Below are 25,213 nucleotides of genomic sequence, written 5' to 3' on the forward strand. Positions count from 1 at the left end.
ATCAATGGGGGATGCTTCTGGCAATGCGAATTTAGTAGGAAACCAAAGCTCTCTCCAGAGGAACTATGGGATAGGTTTTCCAGGGCAGCATCCCTGCTTCATGTCTCCTAAGATAGCCAGGCAGAATCCCTTCAGAGAGCACAGAGATCAATGGGGGATGCTTCTGGCAATGCGAATTTAGTAGGAAACCAAAGCTCTCTCCAGAGGAACTATGGGATAGGTTTTCCAGGGCAGCATCCCTGCTTCATGTCTCCTAAGACAGCCAGGCAGAATCCCTTCAGAGAGCACAGAGATCAATGAAGGAGGCTGCTGGAAAAGCAGGGAGGGAGCACTCTTCCCAAAGATTCTCTTTCCAGGGTTGGAGGAGAAGGCAGATTCCGTTTGAGAAAGAGAGGGAGAAAGGCTCTATCCCCCCCCCATTGATCAGAGCCCTTCCCTGTCTGGGCGAGATCAGATGCCTCCTCGCGAGGAGCCTTCCCTGCCTGGGCGAGATCAGAGCCCAAGCGGGCAGGGAATGCCTCTTTGAGAGGAGCCTTCCCTTCCTGCCTCTCCTCCGTTAGAAATGGGCTCTCCCCACACAGAGGGGAGGTTGCAATCCACCGGGAGAAGCCTTGTAGTCCTTTGCAGATGCAGGCGCTGGAGCAGCCGGGACTTCAGGCGCTTAAAGCGCTGAAGAGATTAAGCGCCTGTAAACCATTAAAATAAAAAATAAAAATAATCCTTATCTCTTATTGAAAGACCACAGCGAACAAAGGGGTGAGGGAAGAAAAAATGGCGACAGCCACGACGGATGGGGACAGAAAGGGCAACTCCCCCAATGACAGCCCCCATCGCAGTCAGCTCCTCCCATCCTTCTAGCCCGATTCCAATGCTATCGTTCTCATCTAAATACTCCGGTTCCTAACTCGAATCAAGGGAAAAACACTAGGTAGGACCCTAGTGTTTTTTTAACACGCGTTAAATGAGGAAAACACGGATTTAAATTTTATCCCGCTTCTGGATTCGATTTCTAGTGGGGACGATTCCGGGTTGCTCTAGAACCGTTCTAGGTTTAAATCGGATCCTAATATGAACGCCACTCCTTGGATTCGATTCAGAACGCGGGGTTTTCCCTAGTGGGAACAAGCTCTAGGTCAAAGTGTATTTGGGGAGTATGGAAAAGCCAGAAGCAACTGTGGGTCCAAAAAATCCAACTCCCCTCTGTTTCCCTCAAGAGTCAGGGGGCTTACCTATGTCAGCCTGGAACCAGCATTAGCTGGCATATAACATTAAAAATGTAGATCTGCCCTGTACTCTTAACTGCTTGCTCTGTCCAGTGTCAGAGATTTTGGAACAATAGGTGATGTGTCCTTTCGTCTCCCATCTTGAGGTCCTGGTTAAGAAAACAAATAGTGTATCCAGTACTTCAAATATTCCCTCTCCCCCCCCCCCCCCCCGAAAAAAGGCAAAAACAGTTTGGTTACAAATGTATTCATAGTTTGTTATGGGTCTGCTTTATTTAATATGAAAGATGGAATAAAAACATCATGTTTTCTCCAGATCTTTTACTGTAGTCACTCCACAGTTCCTGCCTAATTACACAGACATAAGCACTCCTACACATATTCTAGAATTGCAAACCACACACAAAATGTCATATCACTGGAGAATAAGTCAGATTTATTAGATGAGATGGGATGCTACAGCCAAAAAATACATGTATGCAGCATGTATGCACATTAAAGACTAACCTAAGCATAAACTATATATGTAAATTCATCTGTCATCCCTGTAGCATGGATTGTGTCGTTGATGTTGTTATATTATAATGTCCAGTGAACTAATATTATTGCTAATATATGATTACTTTAGTTTAGATTTTATAGTAAAATGCGATTATTTCCATTTCAATTACTGCTTACCAAAAGGCCTCTCCTCAGCATGGGAAAAGTGAAAAACAGGACCAGACATCTCCATATGTTTGGGGAATAAACATTTAAATAAATAAATAAATTGAGGGATAGGACCACAACAGGAGTAGTATAGCTCTCCATGGTTCCCTGGGCAAAGCAGTCCATTAAACGCTAGAGTTACCCATTCCTGGTGTGAGTTTTTGATTATGACTGTAAGGCAGAGATGTACATTTTCTAGTTTGTCTTAATTCTGGTCCATGAGAACAAGAAGGCACAATTTTGTTCTGCCTCCCTGTGAAACAACAGGATATTTTCCTGACAACATTAACCAAGATTTATATATATATGTTATAAGAATTGTTTTTGCACAAATTTTGCAAAACTAAAAAAGAACTGCTGTCAAATTGAATCAGCATTTATAACCAAGAAGCACAACTGCAACTCTTTTATATCAGTCAGCTAGTCCTCTGTGCTTGCTGTGCATGCTTTACTTCACAAATAGAAAAGACAGAAAAAAGTTTTGTGCAGATATTTTACAGAAACTGCAGAAATTTAAACACACACACACAAAAAAATTCTTGTCTTGTTCTTGCACTAGACATGAGAAATCTTAAGCAGGTCATTGATTTCTGAATGGTCTGTACTGGCATATTAAAACAGCCTGTATTCTGATGAGCAAGTAATTTTACAAGATTGTACACATCCCTTGTGTACAGTTACATTTAAAAATGGCTGAAATAGGTCAAATATTGCAACCACAAGAGGGCAGCATGTGTAAATGTGAACCTACTGCTTCAGCAAGTGTGTCCTTTCAATTACACTTTGACTTGTGGGAATCTTATCATAAGGTTTTCTTGGCCAGATTTATTCAGAGGAGGTTTGCCATTACCTTCCTCTTAGAGAGAGTGTGACTTACCCAAGGTCCCTCAGGCAGGGTCTCCATAGCTGAATGGTGATTTGAACCCTGGTCTTCCTCAGTCCTAGACCAACATTCGACCCACTGCATCAGCAAATATAGGGCATAAAATATGGAGCTCTTTTTCATAATTACACCAAGCACTTCCTCCACATTATTCTAGTTATCCTTCCAACAATCTTGAAAGATAAACCAGGACTGCTATTCCTGTATTGACGCTGCCTTCTCTTGTTAACAAAGTGAATTCAGAGTGAAGCCACTTTTAATCCCATTTGGGAGAAAAGTGGCATATAAAAAATAAATTAAATGGCTGAGAGAGAAACATAACTGATTAATTCAAAAGCACTATACTTCATCAGACATTATTCTTATAGTCAAGGATAATTTATATGTCAAGATAGCTTAAATCTCCTAGTGATATTTTGAATATGTTTAGTCCAAGAGCCTAACTCCAATTTAACTACCTCATATTCTAACTTGATGTTGTTCTCTTTCCCAGCTATTTGTCGGTTCCCATGTCAAAATGGTGGTATATGTGAACGGCCAAATGTGTGCTCCTGCCCTGAGGGATGGATGGGACGTCTCTGTGAAGAGCGTATGTACCTTTGTCTGACAATGCAGTATTTATTTATTTGTTACTTTTGTATCCTGAGAAGGTCATGCTTCTCAGGCTATCTGATGTTAGAGATCAACAAATAATTTCTTCTTACTCGCCAGGAGCTGGCAAAGGATTTTGCAGCCAGTAGCTCAGGACACTAATCCAGGGACCACTACTTGGAGTAGCACTGTTCTAAGGAATGCTAGGTTGATTTTTGAGTGTCACTACAATGCTGTGACATGGTTAGACTAGCAAAGAGAAAAGGAGAGACTTTGCTATGCTGTTGGGGATATATCAGTTCCTTTTATTTAGCATCTTTTTGTCCATTTAGTTTTTAGAAATTTGTCCAGTATATCTAGCACAGTATGTATGAGATATACACTGTAGCATGAGTAAAGGATGGCTTCTTCTAAAAACCCATGCCTGTATCCTAAAGGCTTGAAATGTGTTGGACTGTTTGCAAGACTAAAATCTTCTTTTTCAAAACCCTGAGACTTTTTCTCTTCTCTACATCCTCCCTTATTGCCAATACTGATCAGCTATCCCCACACATACAACTATAGAGAGGAAAGGTAGGGTCACACATGTTGGCCCCAGTTCCTCTGTCACATTCTTGTCACCTAGGCACATGTTGGTTAGCTAATTTTGGCTAAGGTTAGAGGAGGAGGGAGCTCTATCCACCCCCTTGTGATGTACAATCCAGTATTATTAGAGTTTTAAATTATACAGAGTGTCTACACAGGCAGGTGAAGGTAGTGATGGGGGGACGGGGAGGTTATCCACTAAAGTTATGCTCAGCTTAAATTCAGTGATATACTAAAGTAAACTTAAGTCACAAGGTAAATTAGCTTTATTGATGACAAATTAATGGGGAACGGGTCAGTAACAGAAATTATAAGCAAAGAAAGTGTCCTTTCAGCCATACTCCGACACAGCTTCAAGTGCAGATAGTCCCTGGATCTGCACTGGATGTTAAATTGTTCGCTTCACTATAGATGGGCCTTTCAAAGGGAAAGGGAAATTCCCACAGGTTTGAGTTATATACTTAGCGAGGTTGGCTTTCTAGAAGCTGAGAGAAGCTCATAGGGCTTCAGGAGAGCTTAAGTTCCCCTTCTTCTTCCCCTCAAGACTTGGGGCCTGAACAGATAGGCCAAAGTAAAGCTGCTTCAGGTCACTTTGGAGGTATGCTGTTTAAATGATGCATGTGTCCTAAGAGGCTGGAAGCCTCACCAAAGCCAAACTCCAGTCCTAAGGACTAGAGTGCACCTTTGGCACAGCTTCTGGCCTCTTCAGATGTGTGTGTCATTTAAACAGCATATCTTCAAAGTGACCCGAAGCAGCTTTTAGTTGGCCTGTCTGTTTGAGCCCTTAGAGAGGAAGAAGATGCCTGCTCTCAGAGAGAGAGCTTCTTATCCACACCTTATCTCTCACTAGCTGCATCAGTTTACTTAAGACCTCCTTCCAGATTACACGAAATTTAGCCAGAGAACACAATGCTGTTGTGAAACAGTTAAATATGGTTTTAAAAACAAGGTATCACGTATGAATTATTATATATTATAAGGGACATGTATGATGGATGAGAAACCCTGTTGCTAAACTCCTCGCTGATCTTCTGCAAATAGAATTCAATACAAAAAGGCCTTTGCTTCAGGCTTTTTCATCACACATGTGCATGGTGGGTGGAGCTGAGCCAACAGTAATGTAAAGCCAGAGTGGGGACAGATGAGGCAACCCTGATCCTTCCCCTCTCACATGATTCCAGTCATATGAGTATGGATACTGGCATCCCACTTAACTGAAACAAGATGTCAGCTTCTTTAATGGTACAACACAGAGCTTGATGACTGAAAGAGAAACAGCACCAGTTTGTTTGAGAATTTCCAGGCTACAGACAGATAGACGTGTGAAGAGACAAAAACAGGTGCAGGTGTTTCTCCTTCAGTATGAGCTCCTCAAAAGACATATATACAACCTCCAGAAGAAATCTAAAGCATCTTTTTGCTTAAGCTTAAAATCATCTATCAGTTTTGGCAGGGATACAGCAGCAGTATGTTATCCTTAAGTGTATTAAATTTTACACTTCAATTTCAAACATTTGCTAGCACCTTGTGTTGGAAAAATACTCCTGACATGTGGTTGGAAGTACGTATGTTTTGGCACAAAAGGTTCACTCTAAGGTAGGCTGGGGCAGGTTGCGGGGGGGGGGGGGACATAAACATCCCTCATGGGCTGCACTTTTTCTATTCCCTGCACTACTAGATATGCATCACTAGTAAGACAATGTCTCAGTTTCTCAGATGGAAAACAATGTGGCATATTGCATTTGCAGTACAATGTGAGTAAATGAGCCCTTTAAAAATATATACAACATTGTGTCATCTCCATTTACTTTTGCAATTGGAACACTGGGTGCATCCTACTGCTCTCTTTCAACTGCCTGCCTGTGTTTCTTTCTCTGAAGTGCAAATTTATGCTTGCATTTGTAGAAACCCTTTCATGTTGTGTACAGTTACTAAAATACTAAAAAAAAAAATGAGGATACTGTGCACCAGGTGCTACACACACATAAAACCATATATATTTGTTGCTCTGCATATTTCAGTTGATCTAAGCTTGCAGGCTGAGGGAGAAGGAGTGTTGTGATTATATTTTCTTTTTAGTATTTCATGACTAATGCAGTACCTCTTTATGGCTGGACTGCCCATAGGTATGCCGGGTGAAATATAGGACAGGGCTCTGGTCCCTTTAACAGTTGTACAGATGAGAGAATTTCAGCAGGTGTTGCTTGTTGCAATTCCTTCTTCTACACATCCATTAAAGGTACAAGAGCCCTGCTCTATATTTCACCTGGCAACTCTAACTTCCCAGAACAACAATGGTAATTTAGAAGGAATTGGGGATATACAGAGGTTAGATGTATGTAATTTCTTCAGTAAGCCTACTCTGGAAAAGCACATATCAATTACTGTCCCTAGAATCAAACCTGTTTTCCCTGACTTACTGCTGGAGCCAGGTTTGCAGAGTGCCAATTAATAAGACAGCACCCTCATACCAAGAGTACTTTCCTAGCTATACAGTATATTGGGTATTTTACAATATTTTACTGTAAAAAGAAAAAGAAATCTTGTTTTCAAAAACTAAAAGTAGACTTTCAGCCATTCCTGGTTTTATTTTAATTTTTCCCTGGGGAGCATTTTGGCAGCCCATGTAGTCCAGGCAGAAAATTACCTCTCCAAACCCACCAAAGTTGTCAGTTCTTGGATGAGCGAAACATAATAAAGAGTCTTTTAAGGTAAATATTTCAATACAGTATCTACAAATGTAACAGCATCAGATTGCCTGTAAAGTGCTTTTGAACTACTTTTAAAGGACAGGTGCTAGAGATTCAGCAATAACAGTGTTTGGTGAGCAACGCCGAGAATATTGTTTGGATTGCATCAGGAACAGTTTATGGTCCAAGGAGGTAGTGCTAATTTCAAAATGGCAGAGTGAGTGCAGTGCAATGTTGTTATTATTTTTATCTTTGTTGTTTTTAATTTATTTTTTAAAAATTCTGGGATTCTGTTAAAAAGACAGCACACTCAGAGCAGCTAATGAGAATCACTGGGGTGGGGGGATTAAACAATAAAATCATTCAAATTATCACAGTATTCAGTAAAAAAAAAATCAAAATTGTTTAAAAGCCCAGGTTGAAGAAACGTGTTTTTCGCACCTTCCTAAAAGTGTCTGAAAGTGGAAACTGTTTGCAATCCTGAGGGGAGCACATCCCACATTCTGAGAGCAGGACTTTCTCTTTAATTGTGGAGCCTGCAAAGCACCATTCTAGATATGCCTTTCTTTGTGTTTACAAAGTTCAGTGAGAGGTGAGGTAGACACACATCTCCTTGCAGTCTCTGGCTCTGCATTTGATATGTCACCATTCATTTCTTTACCTTAGTTCTGGCAGTGATGTTAAAACTAAACATCAACATGTAGGGATAGCTTTTATGCTCCTAGTCATTATAATCTGCCACTCCAATTCATGTTCTTACTCCCTTTGATATCCAAGGGAGCAGACAGCTGTCTGAATCCATCAAGGCTCTTACTTAGGTAGGGAGGAAACTGGACATAGGTAGCAGCATGCTGGGAGAAAGGCTTAGAACTGTCTTGCCTACTGTCAGTTTGCAAGGGGATCTAATGGTGAGGAAGCCAACAACTGCTATTTCATGACACCTCCAACATGGAAAAATTAAAGGTTGCTGGTGAAAGGGAAATTGGGAAACATGGAATGGCAAAATGACTGTACAGAATAATCTGTAATTGTAGCTAATCTACACAAATCTTATTTATACAGGTTGAGTCTCCCTTACCCCAAATTCCAAAATCTGAAATATTCAAAAAAGCAAACATTTTTATGTGTTGCTGAGATAGTGCTCTCTGATTATTCAGTATACACAAATTTTATTTCTTGCATAAAATTATTTTAAAATATTGTATAAAAGTACCATTAGGCTATGTGTCTAAGGTGTACAGTGCATCTGTCCCAACCGCAGGCTTGTCATTTGTGGATTTAATCATGCATGGATGGCAAGCCCCATTGATTTCAATGGTCATGCATTTGCTCACTGCTATTGAATACTATGGGACTTGAGGTCTCACAGTTTTCGCCATCTATGGGGGGGGGGTGTCCAGAAAGGGATCACCATGGATACACCACTGTATATGAGACATAAATGATTTTTGTGTTTAGATTTAGGTTCCATCTCCAAGATAATTCATTATTTATGTATATCCTAATGCAGTGGGCTCTCAGTATCTGTGGGTGTTTGGTTCCAGGACCCCTGTGGATACCAAAAACTGTGAATGCTCAAGTCAGTGTTTAACATTTAAAATTCCCTGGGCAACATGTTCTGGGCACTAAGAAGGCAGTCTTCCTGCATTGTTTCCCACCTTCCTATCACAAAGCCTCTGCTAGATTTTAAACCCCTTTGCCACCAATCCACCTCAGAGAGAGGTAGCAGAATGAGTGGGACAAGAAGGTGCATCAGCACGAAAGGGGTTTAAACTCTGTAAGAAGCTTCCATGTGAGAAGGTGAGAAACATAGGCCTGAGACAGACGGGCCGAAAGGGGCGTGGTGGTGGCGATACTAGGTTTCTGGACTGTGCAGCAACTGCATGGTCCAGAACTCTAGTATGTAATGGTAGCAGCCTGATGGCAGTGTCCCATCCACACGGCCACTGCCATTTTCAGTGCATCCGTTACGTCATGAGTGTGCCATTGGCACACTCATGACGTAACCCGAGCACCAGTAAAAGAACCCGGAAAAACTGAGTTTTTTCAACTGCAGAGGGACATTGCGTGATCTAGCAGATTCAGCATCCTTCTGGAATTAAAATGGGCACCTGCAGACCGCCATATTTGGGCGGTCTGTACTGCGCCATAGTGAGGCAGGAGTGTGAATTCTGGCAGAGGTTTCCTTGTGAGAAAGTGGGAGGTAGGGGTTTAAATTTTGGCAGTGGCTTTGTGATATGAAGATGGGACAGAGAGTGAGGAAGAGGTTTAAGTTCTGACTATGGCTTTGTTGTGGGGTTGACTTCCATGAGGAAAGGAGGCATCAGCTTGCCCAGATCTTGCCTCAGCCTCTGCTACTGTCCTGGGACCACTTCTCAGCCTGGCACTTGCAGGTTAAAAAAAATAAAGGTTTCTTTTCAATCTGTGGTGGCTCAGATCTGTGGATAGCGAACTGGCAGATACTGAGGGCCCACTGTATAGGAATTTCAAAATCCAAAACTTTCTGAAACTGAAAACATTTCTAGTCCCAAGCATTTCCCATAAGGGAGATACAGTCTGTACACCCAGAATGTTCTTATTAACAGATCAAGAGATTACAGCTTGCATATGTTAGTGCCTGACTTGCCACCTTGTATCCCACTTTGGGGGAAAGGCAGGGTATAAAATCCAATAAATAAATAAAATAAGTCCCTTTGCAATCATATGCATGGAAATAGGGTGTGTGGCTGAAAATGAGCAGGAATTTACTAAGGAACACATTTGTCACAAGCTAAGAATCCTGTTTATGTGAATCATCCCTCATATGTTCTCAGTATGGCAAAATCCATCTGTGAATGTATTCATCATTTTTATTCATTTTGCTCTGGCATATTTCAGGAAGGCGCTCCCAGATAGTGAAGGGTTTTTGTTTTGTTTTTTTATTTTATCTTCCTGCCCTAGCTCACTCTACATGGTAATTTTGTGTTTGTGTAAGTCTGTTTGTAGCACTTCCAAATTAAGCAGCCCACAAAAATACAGTACAGCAAAGTTTAAATTTTTCTTTATCATTATAGCAATGTTGTTTCAGCGATGTAGAGAAATCCTTCTCATGATAAATGACATTAATGTTTTTGTTAGCTGGTCCTTTTATTTGTTCCCTGTCTATTTAGCAATCTGCATCCTACATTGTCTGAATGGAGGTCACTGTGTGGCTCCTTACCAGTGTGATTGCCCAGCTGGGTGGACTGGATCGCGCTGCCACCAAGGTAAGCCTCTTTTTAAGTTCACATGTCATGCAATCTAGCAGCTACATTTAGCAAAACAAGCATTTCTTGTGTGATGATGATCAGTGTCAAGCTTTAGTGGTGGGGGGGGGGGGGGGAACAAGATTTCATTTCCATTGGGAGGAGGTCACTGTAAGCATAAGTCCAACACTCAAACATCTACATCAATCTGGTTCCCTGTGTTCCCATGATTAAAGAAACAAGCCCTCTGTTTGCTCCATCATCATGGCTGTATAATAAAACCAACAAAAAATTCAATCACAATTGAATATATTCAGTGGGAACAATTCTAATAATGGTGAAGAGTGTGTCATAATCTAAATGACCAGCAATGTGATCTTTTAATACAGCCGTCTGTCAGTCCCCATGCTTAAACGGTGGGAAGTGTGTACGACCCAATCGGTGCCATTGCACTTCACCATGGACTGGACATGACTGTTCTAGGTAAGTAAAAAAAAAATCTTATATCAAGATTTTGAACTAAGATAAAATAATTTGATCTACATTCTGTGTTAAAAACAAAATAGATGATATGGCCTACTGTGGTATTTCAAATAAGACCTTGAAAAAAAGGTAGTAGTTCTATTTTGAGTTTCTAGTAGAATCTAAGGGTTTCCTTTTCAAATCTCTATCCATAGAGCCTGCTGTTCACTTTCCAAGATTCCCAACTTGTGTGTCTCAGAACATTGATAAAAAAACAATAGGACTGCCTTCTTGTTCAGTTACAAGAGCCTCCTATCCAGTAGGATCACTAGGGAAGTGAAGGGGATGTGGCCACACTGAGTAACACCCCAGAAGAGAGGTGATACCCATTCAGGCCCTTCTCCCACTGTGGGGTGAAAAGGGCCAAGTGCACACCTCCTGAACTCGCCACAGTGTGCTGGTCTCTTCATTAGGAGGCCAGTACTGATGCAGCAAAAGAAAGGGTCACACTCACTCCTGACTTAACTGCAATGGCACTGTTCTCCTCATGAGGAGATTGGTGCTGCTGCAGAGCAAGAGAGGGCTGAGTGTGCCCTTTTGGCCACCCTCAGCAGCCCACACACACACTGGGTGACACCAGGGTAAGGACACCACTGCTCCTTTCTATCAAGTGATGACTGCCAGCTTTAGAGACTCTTAACAGGTTCAGCTGGCCTTAAGGGCAGCTGTCAATCTGACACACAAAGCATACTAATTCAGGATGTTTCCATGAAGTCTTGTATTTGGCTCCATCTTAACCAATCTGGAACTGATAATTTCCAAATGAATACCTGCTGGTTACAGTGTGGTTTCGGTCTCAGCTGCAGCATATCACTGCCTATGTAGCTCACCATCTTGAAACCCAGTCAGATTATGAGTAGTGGCACCACGCCTTTGGATATAAAAGAAAGCTGAATGTTACACACTGCCACATGCACAGAGGCAAATTATCAGTACTGTTGAAAGTGTGGATATAAATCTGTACTTATTGCTTTCTTGCATGGAATAATGAAAAATTTCATGAGCTTTATCCCCACTGGTCAAGATTACAAGAGTTTTTGGACATGTTTGATTAATTTCCTCACCCCTCACCCCCCAAAAAACTCTTTTTGCACAAAACTTAATACTATTTGAAAAAGAAAAGCTTATTGATTGGTTGCAGGAAAAGGTCCCAAAAAGAAAATCTCTTGCAACAGGTCACAATTTTATGTAAATGCATTACAGTATGTCAATGCATTATTTCTAACTGAGGACATGAGTATTTTTTACATCCCTTATTGAAAATAATCCAAGACTGGGTGGAGTTCCTCTTTTAATAGCTAAAAGGGTGTGCATTACACTTATTTGTATGAGGGTTGTGTGAAGGATATTTCCACATAAGCCTATATCTGAGAACATTTGGTTTGGGCAGGGGCAGGGCAGCAGTCTTCATGATACAGTATGCCCTAATTTGTATTTAATGCTCTTCATTCTTTTTGTGTGTCTATTTGTGTGCTAATCTAGGAAAAGGAAAACTGGATTCCACCACTTTTAACTTCAAAGTGACTACTATGAACATTTTTATTCTGATCCATCAGGCCTTGATACTTCAGACACTGTAAAATCAAATCTTGGGGTGGGGAGTTAAATCGTCTGAGGTTTCTAAAATGTTTTTTTAATTATTTTGTATTATATTTTCTTATATTTTTTATTTTGAAAGGAGCCACTTTTTTTTCTACCTGTAGAAGTATATCATTTATGCTGCTGTCAATACATGCAAGGGTACAAATAATGCCCACTGACGGAGAATAATTTGCAGTCTTCTTTTATTATTATTACAAATCCCAGAGCATGTGTTGGATCAATTGCTAGTCAGACAAGAAGCTTTAGAACCAGACTTTATGTGAGGGTGGCAAATGAATTTTTCTTTTCATTTGTCCATCCGCATTCAAGTTGCAAGTATGTAAAAGGAGTGTAAGAAACAGAAGTGCTGGATCCTTTCTCCTCCCATACTGTAACTTCTTAAAGTCAGTGACTTGAGCCCCCTTTTTTTTCATTCCTCTTTCCACCACTGGAACTATATCTACTATTTGGCTCGACAGAGAGATACTAAATCATGGGAGAGTAGAAGATTTGATAATTCTCTCCCACATGCATCTTTTAATTGTTAAAGTAAGTACGTACCTCCTACACCCAGATTTTTGTATGTAAATAAGGCAGACACATGAACAATGGCTCTGTCAAATCTAGTTGTGTCCTTAATCACCTTCTGCAAGTTCACCATATTTCATTAGTTGTGGAGGAGGCAACATTAGTTACTGGAGTCTGGTGGAAATTTTAAACAAATTCATCTGGGGATCTGTTTTAGTATAGTGAAAGGTTTGCAAGTGCTTAGTGGGATTTATGGTTTCTTTAAAAACACACATACACAAATACACACACAGCAGATCCACACATCCCTGTCATTGTGAACCGCCTTCAACTAACCTCAGTTTTCATAGTTTTCCATGTAGCCTGGAAGGCTAATGTCTGAAAGAGGCAAGTCCAGAGTTCCCTTGGATATAATTCTTTCCGACCTGAGCCTAAGAGTAATTAGTAGTGGGCCTTATTGAGCCTTTTCTGTAGGCATGCCATTGGATGCACAAATGTATGGGATAAGATGGTTTGACAACCTGGGACTCTGATGTGTATAGCAGCTAGCTGTGAGAGGTGAAAATGTGTGCTTGGGGACTGAAGGGTCTCCAGAGTACATTTGGTGTTCTGTTTTCTTTTAATTCAAACCTGTTTTACTGAGATGATACACTTGTGGGGGCTGGGTGGGGGTGGGGGTCTGTAAATCTATTGTTCGCATATTTAAAACACACACATTTGTTGATTTGACATTTGGCTGCCATTTAGTTAAAAGTGAAATAAGCTTAAAAAAAACCTGGAAATTGGGCTCTTTGTCTACCTATTATTGATATTCTTTGTCTACACAGTTCATATCCTTTCCCCACTGTCTAAGGAAGACAAACATTTTATAATTTCCATTCAAAGCTGGTCACTAGTAGTAAGTATCTTAGATAAAAAAATGCAAAAAAAAAAATCCTAAGCACTACAACTAATAAGCATATTTTTCTGAAAAAGGTTTCACCTTCATGTCCCAATTCTGAATGTCTAGTAGTTTACTGTTGTGATTCAGAACAATACAACTGAGCTGTGATTAAGTTCTGTAATTATTTATTACCAGAGAGCACAACTGCAATGATTTAGCTATTTAAAAGGAAAAGGGTGTTGTTTGGTACCTGTGGCAAGAAAAAACTAGTTGCTGAGGAAGCCCTGGTGGCGCAGTGGTTAAATGCCTTTACTGCAGCCACTCACTCACAAACCACAAGGTGAGTTCAATACCAGCCAGGGACTCCAAGTTGACTCAGCCTGGCATCCTTTTGTAGATCGCTAAAATGAGTACCAGCTTGTTGGAGGCAATTAGCTTACACTTTGTAAATCGCTTAGTACATCAATAAGTGGCATAGAAATGTACTTGATATTGCTGAAGAACATACTTTACTTAACATAATCAACCTTTTCCTTGTCACAATTTGCTTACATACCAGCCATTTTCTCCAAAACTGACACCTTCTGCTTGCTTAGTTATGCAAGAGAAGCTGGACCGCACCAATGCTTCCTTTCCCTCCCCCATTTTATCTGGGGGTTCAGACAGGATTATTTGTGGCTTACTCTGTGAATGCATAGGTAAACACAAAATGACTTTCTTAACTTCTGCAGACTAGTGTTCTACTGTGATCCATATAATGTTGCACTGAAGAAAGTGTCTTCTTGCACACTTTCCAGTTACATGTTCCATTACCAACAGCATTAGCTTGTATACAACAGTCTCTCCCATCATCAGCATTTGCTATTAAGACTCACAGCAACATAATAGCACAATGTAAATACACACATGCACAGACACAGAGACCATTGCCCTTGAACAGCAGGCTTTTGCAGTTACACCGTAGGTTAGTTAGTTTTGTTAAGGAGGGATGAAAACAGTGGCTTCATATATTATGAGTTTGTGGGCAGTTTGTGGAAGTTATGGTCCAATTGTGTGGAACCCATATTTAAACATTTCAAATTGTGCACCTGCCCTTTGCATTTCCTTCTTCCTTTTTAATTGTGTAGAGTTGCACTGCATGATATCCCTTTTGCCCATGTCTTTACAAACTCTGGGGAGGAATGAGAATACTGTATTTGATATACTCACTTGTACTTTGCCACACACTTATACATATATAAAGTGGCAGGAGGTGAGCATAGAAATTAGCTCAGTGGCTCCATACAGAACCAGGAGTTATTCACACTGTGAAAGTAATCCAGGATGCATCCAGGTGAAATCTCCATTGTTCACACACATCCCGAATGCACCCAACTGTTAAAAAAAACCCACTTAATCTGGGATAATCAATATTGGGGTTTTGCCCAAGTTGTTTAAAAGGACCCACATTGTCACTAGTGTGAATAACTGATGCAAATAGACCCAGGATAGAATGCTGCATACCTTGAACATGTTCTGAATGCATTTGCATCGTCGATTCCATCTTTATTTGAAGGCTTGCACATGTGAGCAACCAAACTTACAGAGATGCACATTGATGCAGTTCCATAGGGTGAATAATAAACCCGGAATGTGTGAGTGAGGTGATTCACATTGTCGCACTAAAAAAATGTGAATGACACCCCAGAGATACCTTATGATGACTGTGGAAGATCACTGACTAGTTGGGAATCTCTCCGTGTCTGATTATTGCTGGAAAGCTCCATTACAAAAGTGGGGAGGAATAATAGTAGTTCATATAATTGTTCTGTTTTGCCCATGAGGCTTTTTGTGTACATATAGATTCTCCCTCTCTCATGCATGCATGCATACGTTGAGAATTTTTATAATGTACGTCTTCTGAGGTGAGGGTTTACACATTTAGAAGAAACAGAATAAAAAGGAAGACATTCTAAACCCCCTCTACAGTTTTTTTAAATAAAAAGAGAGGAAGTAGAAAAATATAGATGTTACTCTTTATTTTTAAGGAGAAACAAAATAAATGTATGCCTTGCCAATCTGAGTGATAGTAATTTGTCCATTACCTTTACAACATTTAGTAAGTGACTCAAATGGTAAACTGTCTCACAGGCTCACATCAAAATTTCTTCCAGATTTGTTTTTCCAGTTGCTTTAAACAGTAACTTGAAGTCTCCATAACATAATGCACATAGAAACTGAGATATGGGCCACTGAGCTGGAAGACCCATAAATAAAAAAAACATTTCCAAATATTATCATCCTTAATTATCACACATATACTCCCAAACTCTTTATAGTGTGATTATATGCATCCCAGTTGCATGATTACACAGAGGTAAGACCCACAGAGTTCAGTGAGTATTACTCCTACATGTGTGTAAGATTTCACTCTTATGAGTTGTTCATAAAATGGGAATGATAAGAAATTAAAATTATGCTGTTACATTTCATAATAGTTTCTCAAATCCCCATATTTACACTATGATCAAGCATCAAAGAGGGTTTTTTTTAAATTCTTCATACTAGAGGTTTATAAACTTTCCAGTTTATATGGTGAACAGTCAGACTTCAAAAGCTAGCCCAGAAAGAACTTTCAAGGTAGACCAATGCTGGCTCAGTATGTGATGCCTAGCAGGAAAAGACTGAATGGTATAATTAGATAGCTGTTTGCAGTATTAAATCTTCAAATCATCACTTTTTAAAAAAAAATAACTTTTAAATGCAATTAATGTACTGTCATTTATGTGACTGCTTGCCATGTGTTTTAACGACTTTTGTGTGATGCACTTTACATTGTAAATAAAGTTGCACCCCATTTAGTACCCATAATGCTAATCTATTTTGTTTTTCCACATTAATATTTGATAGCTTCTTATTGCTCTGACAAGACGGTTCTGTAGCAGGCTTAGCTAAAAGTGGGAGCCTTCCCATTTGTCCCTTTACACTACTGCAGGCCATACCAGCCTTTGAACTATTACAATGTGTCCTTGCATCTGAGGAAGTAGTCTACAAAAGCTTATGCTATAACTTTGTCTACAGAATTAGTTCCAAAGGTGCTACAAGATCCCCTTGCATACTGATATTCCAGACTAAGATAGTTATGGCCCAAAACAGACAGGCCTGATAAAGCAGGCCGCGGCTGCTCCAGCACACTTCACTCCGGGGCTGTGGCAACCACATACACCCAACCACGAACTGAGCCATTGCCTTGGTTTTGAACTAGGCCGGCAAAAGGAATGATATTTTACCGCTCCTTTTTGAGCCAGTTCTTTGTAAAAGACGCAGCCACAGTGTGGTCTCCAGTTGTGCTCAGGGTGTGCGTCTTCTAAGTGCTATGCCCCAAACACAGCCGGAAACCAGTATATTGGGCCCGTTTGGTTTGGGCCTATGTTTCTGAAAGGTGTCATTAGGCAACAGCCATCCCTCTTCAGAATGAGGATAGCACAAGGCAAACCTACCTTTATACTACTATGGTAATGATATAAAGATGCATCCACACTAATTGAAAAGTCCCAGAGTTTGTTCCTCTTCCTTCCAATATTATACTGGGTTAAAATAAACTGACCTGGGGAGCTGATATACAAGTCTCTGATCATACCAGGAACTGATAGAAACTATACTGGGATAAACAAAACATTACATGGATCTCCAAAAGAAATTGGAAATAACAGACACAGCTAGTACAGTCTATTTTCAGTACTTCCATGCAAACAACAATGGCAGATGCACCTCATGCCTTGTAAGTTTTTTTTCACAAAAGAACAACATGGAAAAGATGCTTACCCAAAACGCATGCTACCTTGATCAAAACTGGATTAAGTTTGGTGTGTCCTGAGCAATAATTAAACAGGATGTGATATTTATCCTCAGTGGCCCATGATGTCCCAGTGCAGGCCACACCTGCACATGCTTCTCCTTCAGATGTTGCCAGAATTTTAGTGAGTTCCCTTTGGCACTGAAAAGAGTATTGCTCAGCCTGGTACAATTTCAGAGAGGATCTTTTCCTTCTGAATTCCGCATTAAAAGGTCCATTGAAGAAGTTGGCTTAGTCAATCTACTACTGTCATTTTTATGAGGCACCAAGAACACCCAATCCTATTTTATTTATTCAGACCCTTGTGCATATCTTAATTCATGATAAATTATAAGAGGACAGATCATTACTAAGATAGCAGAGGATTAATCTTTTACCTCCTTGCTGCGGTTCAAAGGGAAACCAACATGCTACTGGTGTTGGGAGGAAATCCTCATTGATATATACTGTATTATGATTCTTAATTTAGCTCTTTAAGAGGTCTGGAAATGGTGATGAGGAGCGTCATGATGGATTTCATCATATTTAGCTTCAACACCACTGCTTTTGAAATCTCACTGGTAGCAAGATATCCAACTCTGTGTATCTTGCATCTCCACAGTGAATGGAAACTGTATTTGTTTATCCATTTCAAAATAATCCATATTTCAGCACTAAACTATTACCTGGCCAATTGTACATCACAGTATAGTTACTTTTTGCCTGTGTTTCATAAGAGATATTGCAAAGAAATATTACAAACATAACCAGAAAATGTCACAAAGAATTTTATATCACACAAGGCTAATAAATCAGGATTATAGTAGAATAATAGTGTCTTTGGCTGCTACTTATTGCATGATGGTACGGCTCACCCGTACCCACATTCCACTGCAATCAGCAGAGCGCACCTTTTCATAGATGGGAGAAATGATCAATAGCTCCCATTATTGCTGCTTTTCCATAGTACAGGTAGAGCAATAGGTCCCTTCAGCTGCAGTTCCAGTATTCTGGCAGTCATGTAGAGTGAATGGCTGTAATTCTCCTCCTCCTCCCCCTCCCAAAAGACGCTGAGGTTATTTATTACTAGGCTGAACAAATGTAGTTATATCCTAGGACTTTGGCCTATGGTATGTTCTGGATGGGAGCTGAAAGTACAGTACAGTATAGCCTTTTAAAATTCTACAGTACTGAATAGAGGAGGGGTACCATTTTAAGGGTATTTCTTTTTATGTGAGGGAACATTTTGGCTAGGCTGTAGCATGGGCTGAAGAGAACCATTGAGGGAAAGTGGGAGGGTGCATGCAGGCTTGATGAGCATGCCCAGACGGGTGACAGGCAGCCCTCTTTCAACAGGATGGCTGGGGAAGAAGAAGAACCAAGAACCTCACTGCCATCACCTCTAAGCGTCAAGAAGCAAAGTCCAGAGGAGTTGGCTGTGTGACGTCAGTGAAGAGGAGGAGGAGGATTTGGCTCAGCACATTTCATTCAGCACTCTCCCATTTCCCCTCAACTGCTCTCTCCACTCTTCCATCAAAAGAAAATGAATATATTTCAAATGGTAGTCCTCCCCCATTCAGTACAGGACAGATGAGCCATTTGTGTGAATCACAGAGGCCACGAGAAAGAACTTGTACACCTAACCAACAATTACAGGGGGGATAGTTACATTAAGCATATAACACCCTTGTTAAAACAGCTTCACTGACTACTTGTTTGTTTCCAAGCACAATTCAAAATGCTGGTCCTGACCTATTCAGCTTAGGTCCAGGGTATCTAACAGACCACATCTCCCTATGGTGGGACCAAGAAAACCTTTCTCTGTAGATTTTAGAGATCTGGCAGGTTCACTGGGTTCTGGCTCCTCCAGATTTTGATTCTATGTCCACCTTCCAGCTGGACTTTCCAGAATAGTTGGCCATTTACAGGAATATGTTCCCCAACTCAGCTCTTGGTTGACCATTCATCCCTTTCTTAAAATATGTAATAATATTGTAGGATATGATTTTGTAATAAGACACAAACTCTATAGTAATGCAATAAATTAATGTCCAGTTTCAAACAGAGAAAAGCTAAATTTAGGGGTGAAAAAAGATGGTCAAAATAATCAGGTTTCTGGCTGGCTTTGAGGTGGGGCATTTAGATGACGCGTGACTCAAAGCCAGACAGAAAGCACACCCAAGTTGTGCTACAGGGAGAAATTCCAGACTAAAAAAGAGCTGGATTTTTCTGTTTCTTCCCAGAAAGTGCGCAACTTCACATGTACATATAAATGTACCCATGCCAGGAAGGCTCTAAAGAGGCAGTCTTTCCAAACCCTAATCCTAATTGTGCATGTAAACACCCCATTGCAGGAGCACATTTAAAAGAGATGGAGCTGCCATACCCAAGCAGTGAGGGTGGTACTGCCCAAAAGAGAAACCGTCACACCTCTCATGGAGATGAGTACAACATACACAGAACAGACAGTCAAAGAAGGGGCATGGGGTGAATGGGAGTGAAAGAGGGGCATTATTGAACCTTGCTGGCATCTGCATAGGCACATCTTTGCTCCAATGCCCTATCTCGGTGATGGCAGTTGCCAACGAAGATGCACAGGGATGGGGGTGGGAACAGTAAAACAAATTACTCAGCAGCATGGCTTGAAGCCACACCATGTGGTCATGATATGTACACTGCAGCCACCTTGGGAGCAGGCAGCTGCTTTTTCTTGCCTGTCTGTTTAGCCAATTAGTCAAATATAACATTTCTGAAACTATTAGTACAACCTAAGAGAACATATACACACATTTTAAAAAAACATCCTGTTGTGGAGTTACAAGTGTGTAAGCACCATAGTGCTTAAAGTGCTATGCGATGAATCTGGGCTCAACCTCCATTCCCACTTACCTGGATGCAGCTGCTGCACTTGACCGGACCTGTTGCCCTGTTAGTCAAGAAGTACATGATTGACAGTCCCACCCCCCTCGCAGGTGAGATCTCTGGTGTGACAGGCAGAAGCAGGACTCCTGTTGCAATTCTCCTTCGTTTTGGAGATTGCCTTTGCAAGGGAGGGTAGGAACGTCAGCCAACACTTCCCAACTGACAGGAGAACAGACCCCCATTGAACACAGTGGCTACTGACCAATAAGGGAACAGGCAACTTTCATGGCCCCTGTGTATTCCCTAAATTAGAAGCTACGTGGGGATTGGGCAACATTCATGGCCCCTATGCATTCACTAAATTAGAAGCTACATGGGGATTGGGCAACTTTCCCTAAACTAGAAGCTACAGAGGGATTATGAGTACAAAATAGTATTTGCCTGATGAAGAAGCCAGTGATGATTCTATGATTCTATGATTTTATAATTGATCCCCTTGTTTTCATCTTTTCACCAGTGTCAACCACACTCTCTCAGCCTCAGAGGAAGGCAAAGACAATCCTCCTCTGAATAAATCTTGCCAAGAAAACCCCATTATACCACCCAGTTTATCAGCATGTAATGGGCATGGAGGATCGATAGGCAGATTGATGTATATATGCATCTCACAGCACAAACACCACAATGAAGGGGAAAATATATAACTTGACTGCAGTACAACAGCCCATGCAGAGAGGAAGAGGGACAGACAGATGTCACACCATCAAACAGTCGTTGTTTTAAAATCACATCACTGGTGAACAGCCTGGTGCTCCCATGCTTCCCTTTGAGCCAAGCTTTGAGTGGCTTCTGGAAGATGGACTGAAAGGTTTCCACAAAGCTCTTGAAGTGGCTTGTAATGTGTTCAAATGTCATAGGCGTTGAAGTCAACTGCTGTGAGTAGTATAAAACCCCCATCTCTTGTCAAACTCAAAAGTGACAGGTGCCCCACCCCCTTTTGAGTCTTAGTCCCGCCTCCTGGATCTGTGGGTTCTAGGTCCTGGATAGAGGGTTCTAGGTCTGGATGTGGGGGTTCTAGGTGCCAAATTGGGGAGGTTCTAGATTTCAGGGTTCCAAGAACCCCAAAAGGTCCGCCATTTTGGGGTTTTTACCAAAGAGGTTTTTGGGGTGCACGTGTGACCCCTCTATGAACTCGTCTCAGGATCACCGACCACAAGGAGCAGGTCCCATCCCCGTTGGACCAACGGTGTAGCGGCAAGCCGCGTTCGAAAATGACAAGTAGCGGCCATTTTATCGGCGCCAATAAAAGTTTTCGGGGTGGGTGTGAGGTGTCTCCGAACTCGTCTCACCCTCCTGAAATGAACGGTTCGGAGACCTAGCATGCTCTGAGCTTCGCAAAGGTGCGACATGCGGATGGCATCCTCACGCTCCACCCAGGGGGTGTTTTAAAAAAACGGCACGCTTTTGAGCGTCGCCGATTGGTCCAAAGGACCGCGCCCCCATCCTGGATTGGCCTAAATCCCCCCGCGCCTCCGCGGAAGCCAGTGGGGTTGAGAGGAAGGGAAAAAGATCTGTCAACTGACATCTTTAGACAGCTTTAAAAAGGCTGTCAAGATGGATCTCTTCCGGCAGGCCTTTCCTGGATAGATAATCCCGGCCTCAGGAACCCTCTTCTCATGAGAGTCCCTAAGGTCCTCCCTGGAAATTTGAGTGGAATGCTGCCACAGTTTGCTGTTTTGTTTTTGTTTGTTTTGTAATGGTGTGTATGTGTTGATGTTGTTTTAATTTGTTGGTTTAATTATAATTGATTTAATAACTTTTTAAGGGGGGAGGGAAGTAGATTTTGATATATATTGTATTGTATTTTATTATTGTTAGCTGTCCCGATTGACCTCAAAGGGGCAGGATATAAATAAATTATTATTATTATTATTATTATTATTAAAAAATAAAATAAAACTTCCTCTTCTCACTGAGCTTTGCCCCACTCACATCATCATCACAACATTTTAAAAGAGTGCAGGAGAATGCCACAGCCCATTTCTGTCAAAAGGCTGATGTCGGTGTCACCTGCTGTGCCCACCACCCACCACCCACTCCCCTAGTGATGCCCTTTCATGTACCTAGACCACTCCGGTGCCAATGGCATTTGCACTAGCTGAGCCTTCCTCAAGCCCACAGAGTGTTTGTGGAGAGGGAGGGAGCCCTGAGATAGTCATGTTCTTTGAAACTTCCTCTGGCACAAACTTAGAAAGGGCTGAACCTTCTTTTCTCTCTTAAGTAAATGTCTCCCCTTTCTGCCTCTTGGGGGCCTTTAAATGTGTAAGAGGCCCTGGCATAGATGTTTCTGCAAGGTCAAGCTAGGGAGAAATTTTGTGCTGCCTTACAGACAAATTTAGATTGGTGCCAAAAGTGACAGACACTAACCATGAGATGAAGTAGGTCAGAGTCAAAAAATATTTCAGACAAATCAAACAATATTGTCTTGGTGCCACAACACTTCTCATTCTTCTACTGATGACCTTTGATTCCTTCCCCCCATCCCAATTTTCTTTCTAGCCAGAGGTTTTGCAGAAGAGTATCTTAGATGCTGTGCACCAACTGAAGAAAAAAAAAAGATACCCAGAGCACTTCATGTCCTTTTACACACCCAAGGTAACAGCTCTTCCAAAATATCTGAACCACTAGAAATTTGCTGCAAAGCATCTAGAATTCAAAAGGGTGGAATTGCTGGCCCTCTTTAATAGGTTGGTCCAAGGGGTGTGTCAGTCAGGCATTATCTGGCTTTGGCTCTCTTGTTCCTTGGCCAAAATGGAAATGCCGCAATTGTGAGGCATTCTGTCAGGTAGGATGGTCTTTGCATCCTGAAATTCCTGGAAAAAGAAGTAAGAAGAGGAAGGATCCTGTCTGTCACCTGGATGGATATGTGAGTCTTTTTTGAAATACAGCCTCTCCACCTCCGTTTTACAAACATTCCTTTCTTCTTTTCTTTTTTCGATAGATGATGTGATACTTGAGGACCTTGAGAACTAAGTCAACCATACAGTACATGTTCCATCTCAGTGAAAGGTCACTATGGCTGTGCCTGAGAAGTTTGGTGGAGACCCAGGTGGCAACCTTAATTGCAAACTGTAAGCTGTATATACAGGAGAAAGCAGAGGACTTTCTGAAGGAGTCCACCTAGTGGCCTCCATCATTAGTTTGCTGTCTGGCATGGCTGCTAAAAGGACTACTCTGTTACTGTGTCAGAATAGCCCTGTGCTAAATAGATTAGAGGATTTCCTACAGAAGTTGAAAACTCTGTGGGGAGATCCAGTGCAAATGGAGACCGCCAGCGGGCAGATTAATCATCTGCAGCAAGGGAAAAGGACTGTATGAGTCTACAGCACAGCTTTCCATCTCCTGTCTCAGGAGCTGGCTTATAGTGAGCTTGCTGTTGAAGATCAGTACAAAGCAGGGCTGGTTCTTGTGCTCTTGGGAGAGCTAGCTCACAGTCCTCCTTGTGCTACTCTGGAGTTGCTTATTGAGCAGACCCTTCGCATTGACGGATGCCTGATTCCTGCAGACAGGCCCAGAAGATGATACCCATTACCCAGGTAGGAAGGGAGGCAGCGATGGGGGGGGGGGGGAGGGAGGGGGGGGGGGAATGGAGCAACGTGGTGAGCCAGCACGGCATAATGGTTTGTGGATTGGACTATGACTCTGGAGACCTGAGTTTGATTCCCTGCTTGGCCATGAAACCCACTGGATGAACTTGGGCAAGTCACATTCTCTCAACTTCAGGGGAATGCAATGGCAAATCTTCTCTGAACAAATCTTGCCAAGAAAATCCCATGATAGGTTCCCACTTAGGATCACCATATATCAGAAATGACTTGAAGGCACACAACAACAAGTTCCATTACATATATCTAAACTGACGCTGGGGTGGGGGAGGTATCGAGAGGAAATGTTGATTTTTTTAAAAGTTGCTATGAAGTTTGGGGAAGTGGGAAATGTAAATATGGAACACATTTGTGAATTATTATGAAGCCATGGGTTTTAATCATGCTGATCTTGGAATTCTTAGCCCAAAGGCATGTGGCTAGTTGTTGAAGAATCCCCCCTCTTCCTACCAAGTGTAACCTGATTTGATCTATATCCAAGAAGCCTGATTAGCCCTTGGATTGTTATTGGATTATGTTGCCTCTTGTAAAGATCATGGAGTATGCAGATATCTGTGTGTTTAATGCAGGAGTTTTGTAGAATGGGCATTGAGGAAATTGCTTTTGAATACCTTGCTGTGGATGCAGGTTTAGCTGTTTCTTCTGGTGTATTATGATTTGTCACCATATATAACCCCTGCCATACAGTTTCTACTCCAAGTGATGAAATGCCCATTCGTTTTTCACCTTGCTTCACTGTCTTGTCTTGATCTGTGGCTTGGGTTGAGAAATACCTCCAACATATGTGGGTGGAAGGAAAGCACTCTGGAAATACACCAGATGATGTTGAACTTGGAAGACACCAAATCATAACCTGATTTTGGCAAATTCCCTTCCAGAATTGCTGAGTATTTCGGCTGGAGGATTAAGCTGCAGGAATGACGTGATGAATGAAATTTGGGCTGTAAATACAAAACCTGATTCTATGGGGAACTGGCTGTGTTTTTGTTGGGTACCTGTTCACCTTGGGAAAGCAGGAAATAAATTAGTTGATTTAGTTGCAAAAGAAGAAGTAGCAGCTTTGCAGTACTCTGTTATGGATCCTTCTTTGACTTTATGCCTAGAGAGAAATTTAAAATTTAGGAGGGAAATTGTTAAGCAATGGCACCACAAGAGCAGATTGGGTACCCTTCTCCTGTCTTGAGGCATTCATATTTTTATCAAGCAAAGTCAAGCGTGCCAGGTTTGGTTTTTCAGGTTACAAATGAGACAATGCACACAGCATGAGGGCTGCAACCGCACGGCAAAAACAATCCACTTTGACACTACTTTATCAACCATGGCTCAATGCTATGAAACTCTGGGAATTGTAATTTGCTGTGTGTGGCACCAGAGTTCTCTGACAGAGAAGGCTATAGGTCTGACAAAACTATATTTCCCAGATTTCTGTAGCATTGGACGATGGCATCTTAAAG

General features: G+C 41.5%; 1 protein-coding gene across 1 annotated transcript in view; it reads left to right on the forward strand.

Moving 5' to 3' along the window:
* Positions 1-16,263, forward strand: part of SVEP1 (sushi, von Willebrand factor type A, EGF and pentraxin domain containing 1) — a 153,463-nt gene extending 137,200 nt beyond the window's left edge. Inside the window, exons 47-50 of the mRNA XM_042451284.1 lie at positions 3,308-3,403; positions 9,830-9,925; positions 10,294-10,387; positions 11,909-16,263. Coding sequence (XP_042307218.1) covers positions 3,308-3,403; positions 9,830-9,925; positions 10,294-10,387; positions 11,909-11,939 — 317 coding nt within the window. The 3' untranslated portion in view covers positions 11,940-16,263. The remainder of the gene's footprint in view (positions 1-3,307; positions 3,404-9,829; positions 9,926-10,293; positions 10,388-11,908) is intronic.
* Positions 16,264-25,213: the final 8,950 nt, after the last annotated feature.

The sequence above is a fragment of the Sceloporus undulatus genome, chromosome 2, assembly GCF_019175285.1.
Source record: "Sceloporus undulatus isolate JIND9_A2432 ecotype Alabama chromosome 2, SceUnd_v1.1, whole genome shotgun sequence".
Classification (NCBI taxonomy): domain Eukaryota; kingdom Metazoa; phylum Chordata; class Lepidosauria; order Squamata; family Phrynosomatidae; genus Sceloporus; species Sceloporus undulatus.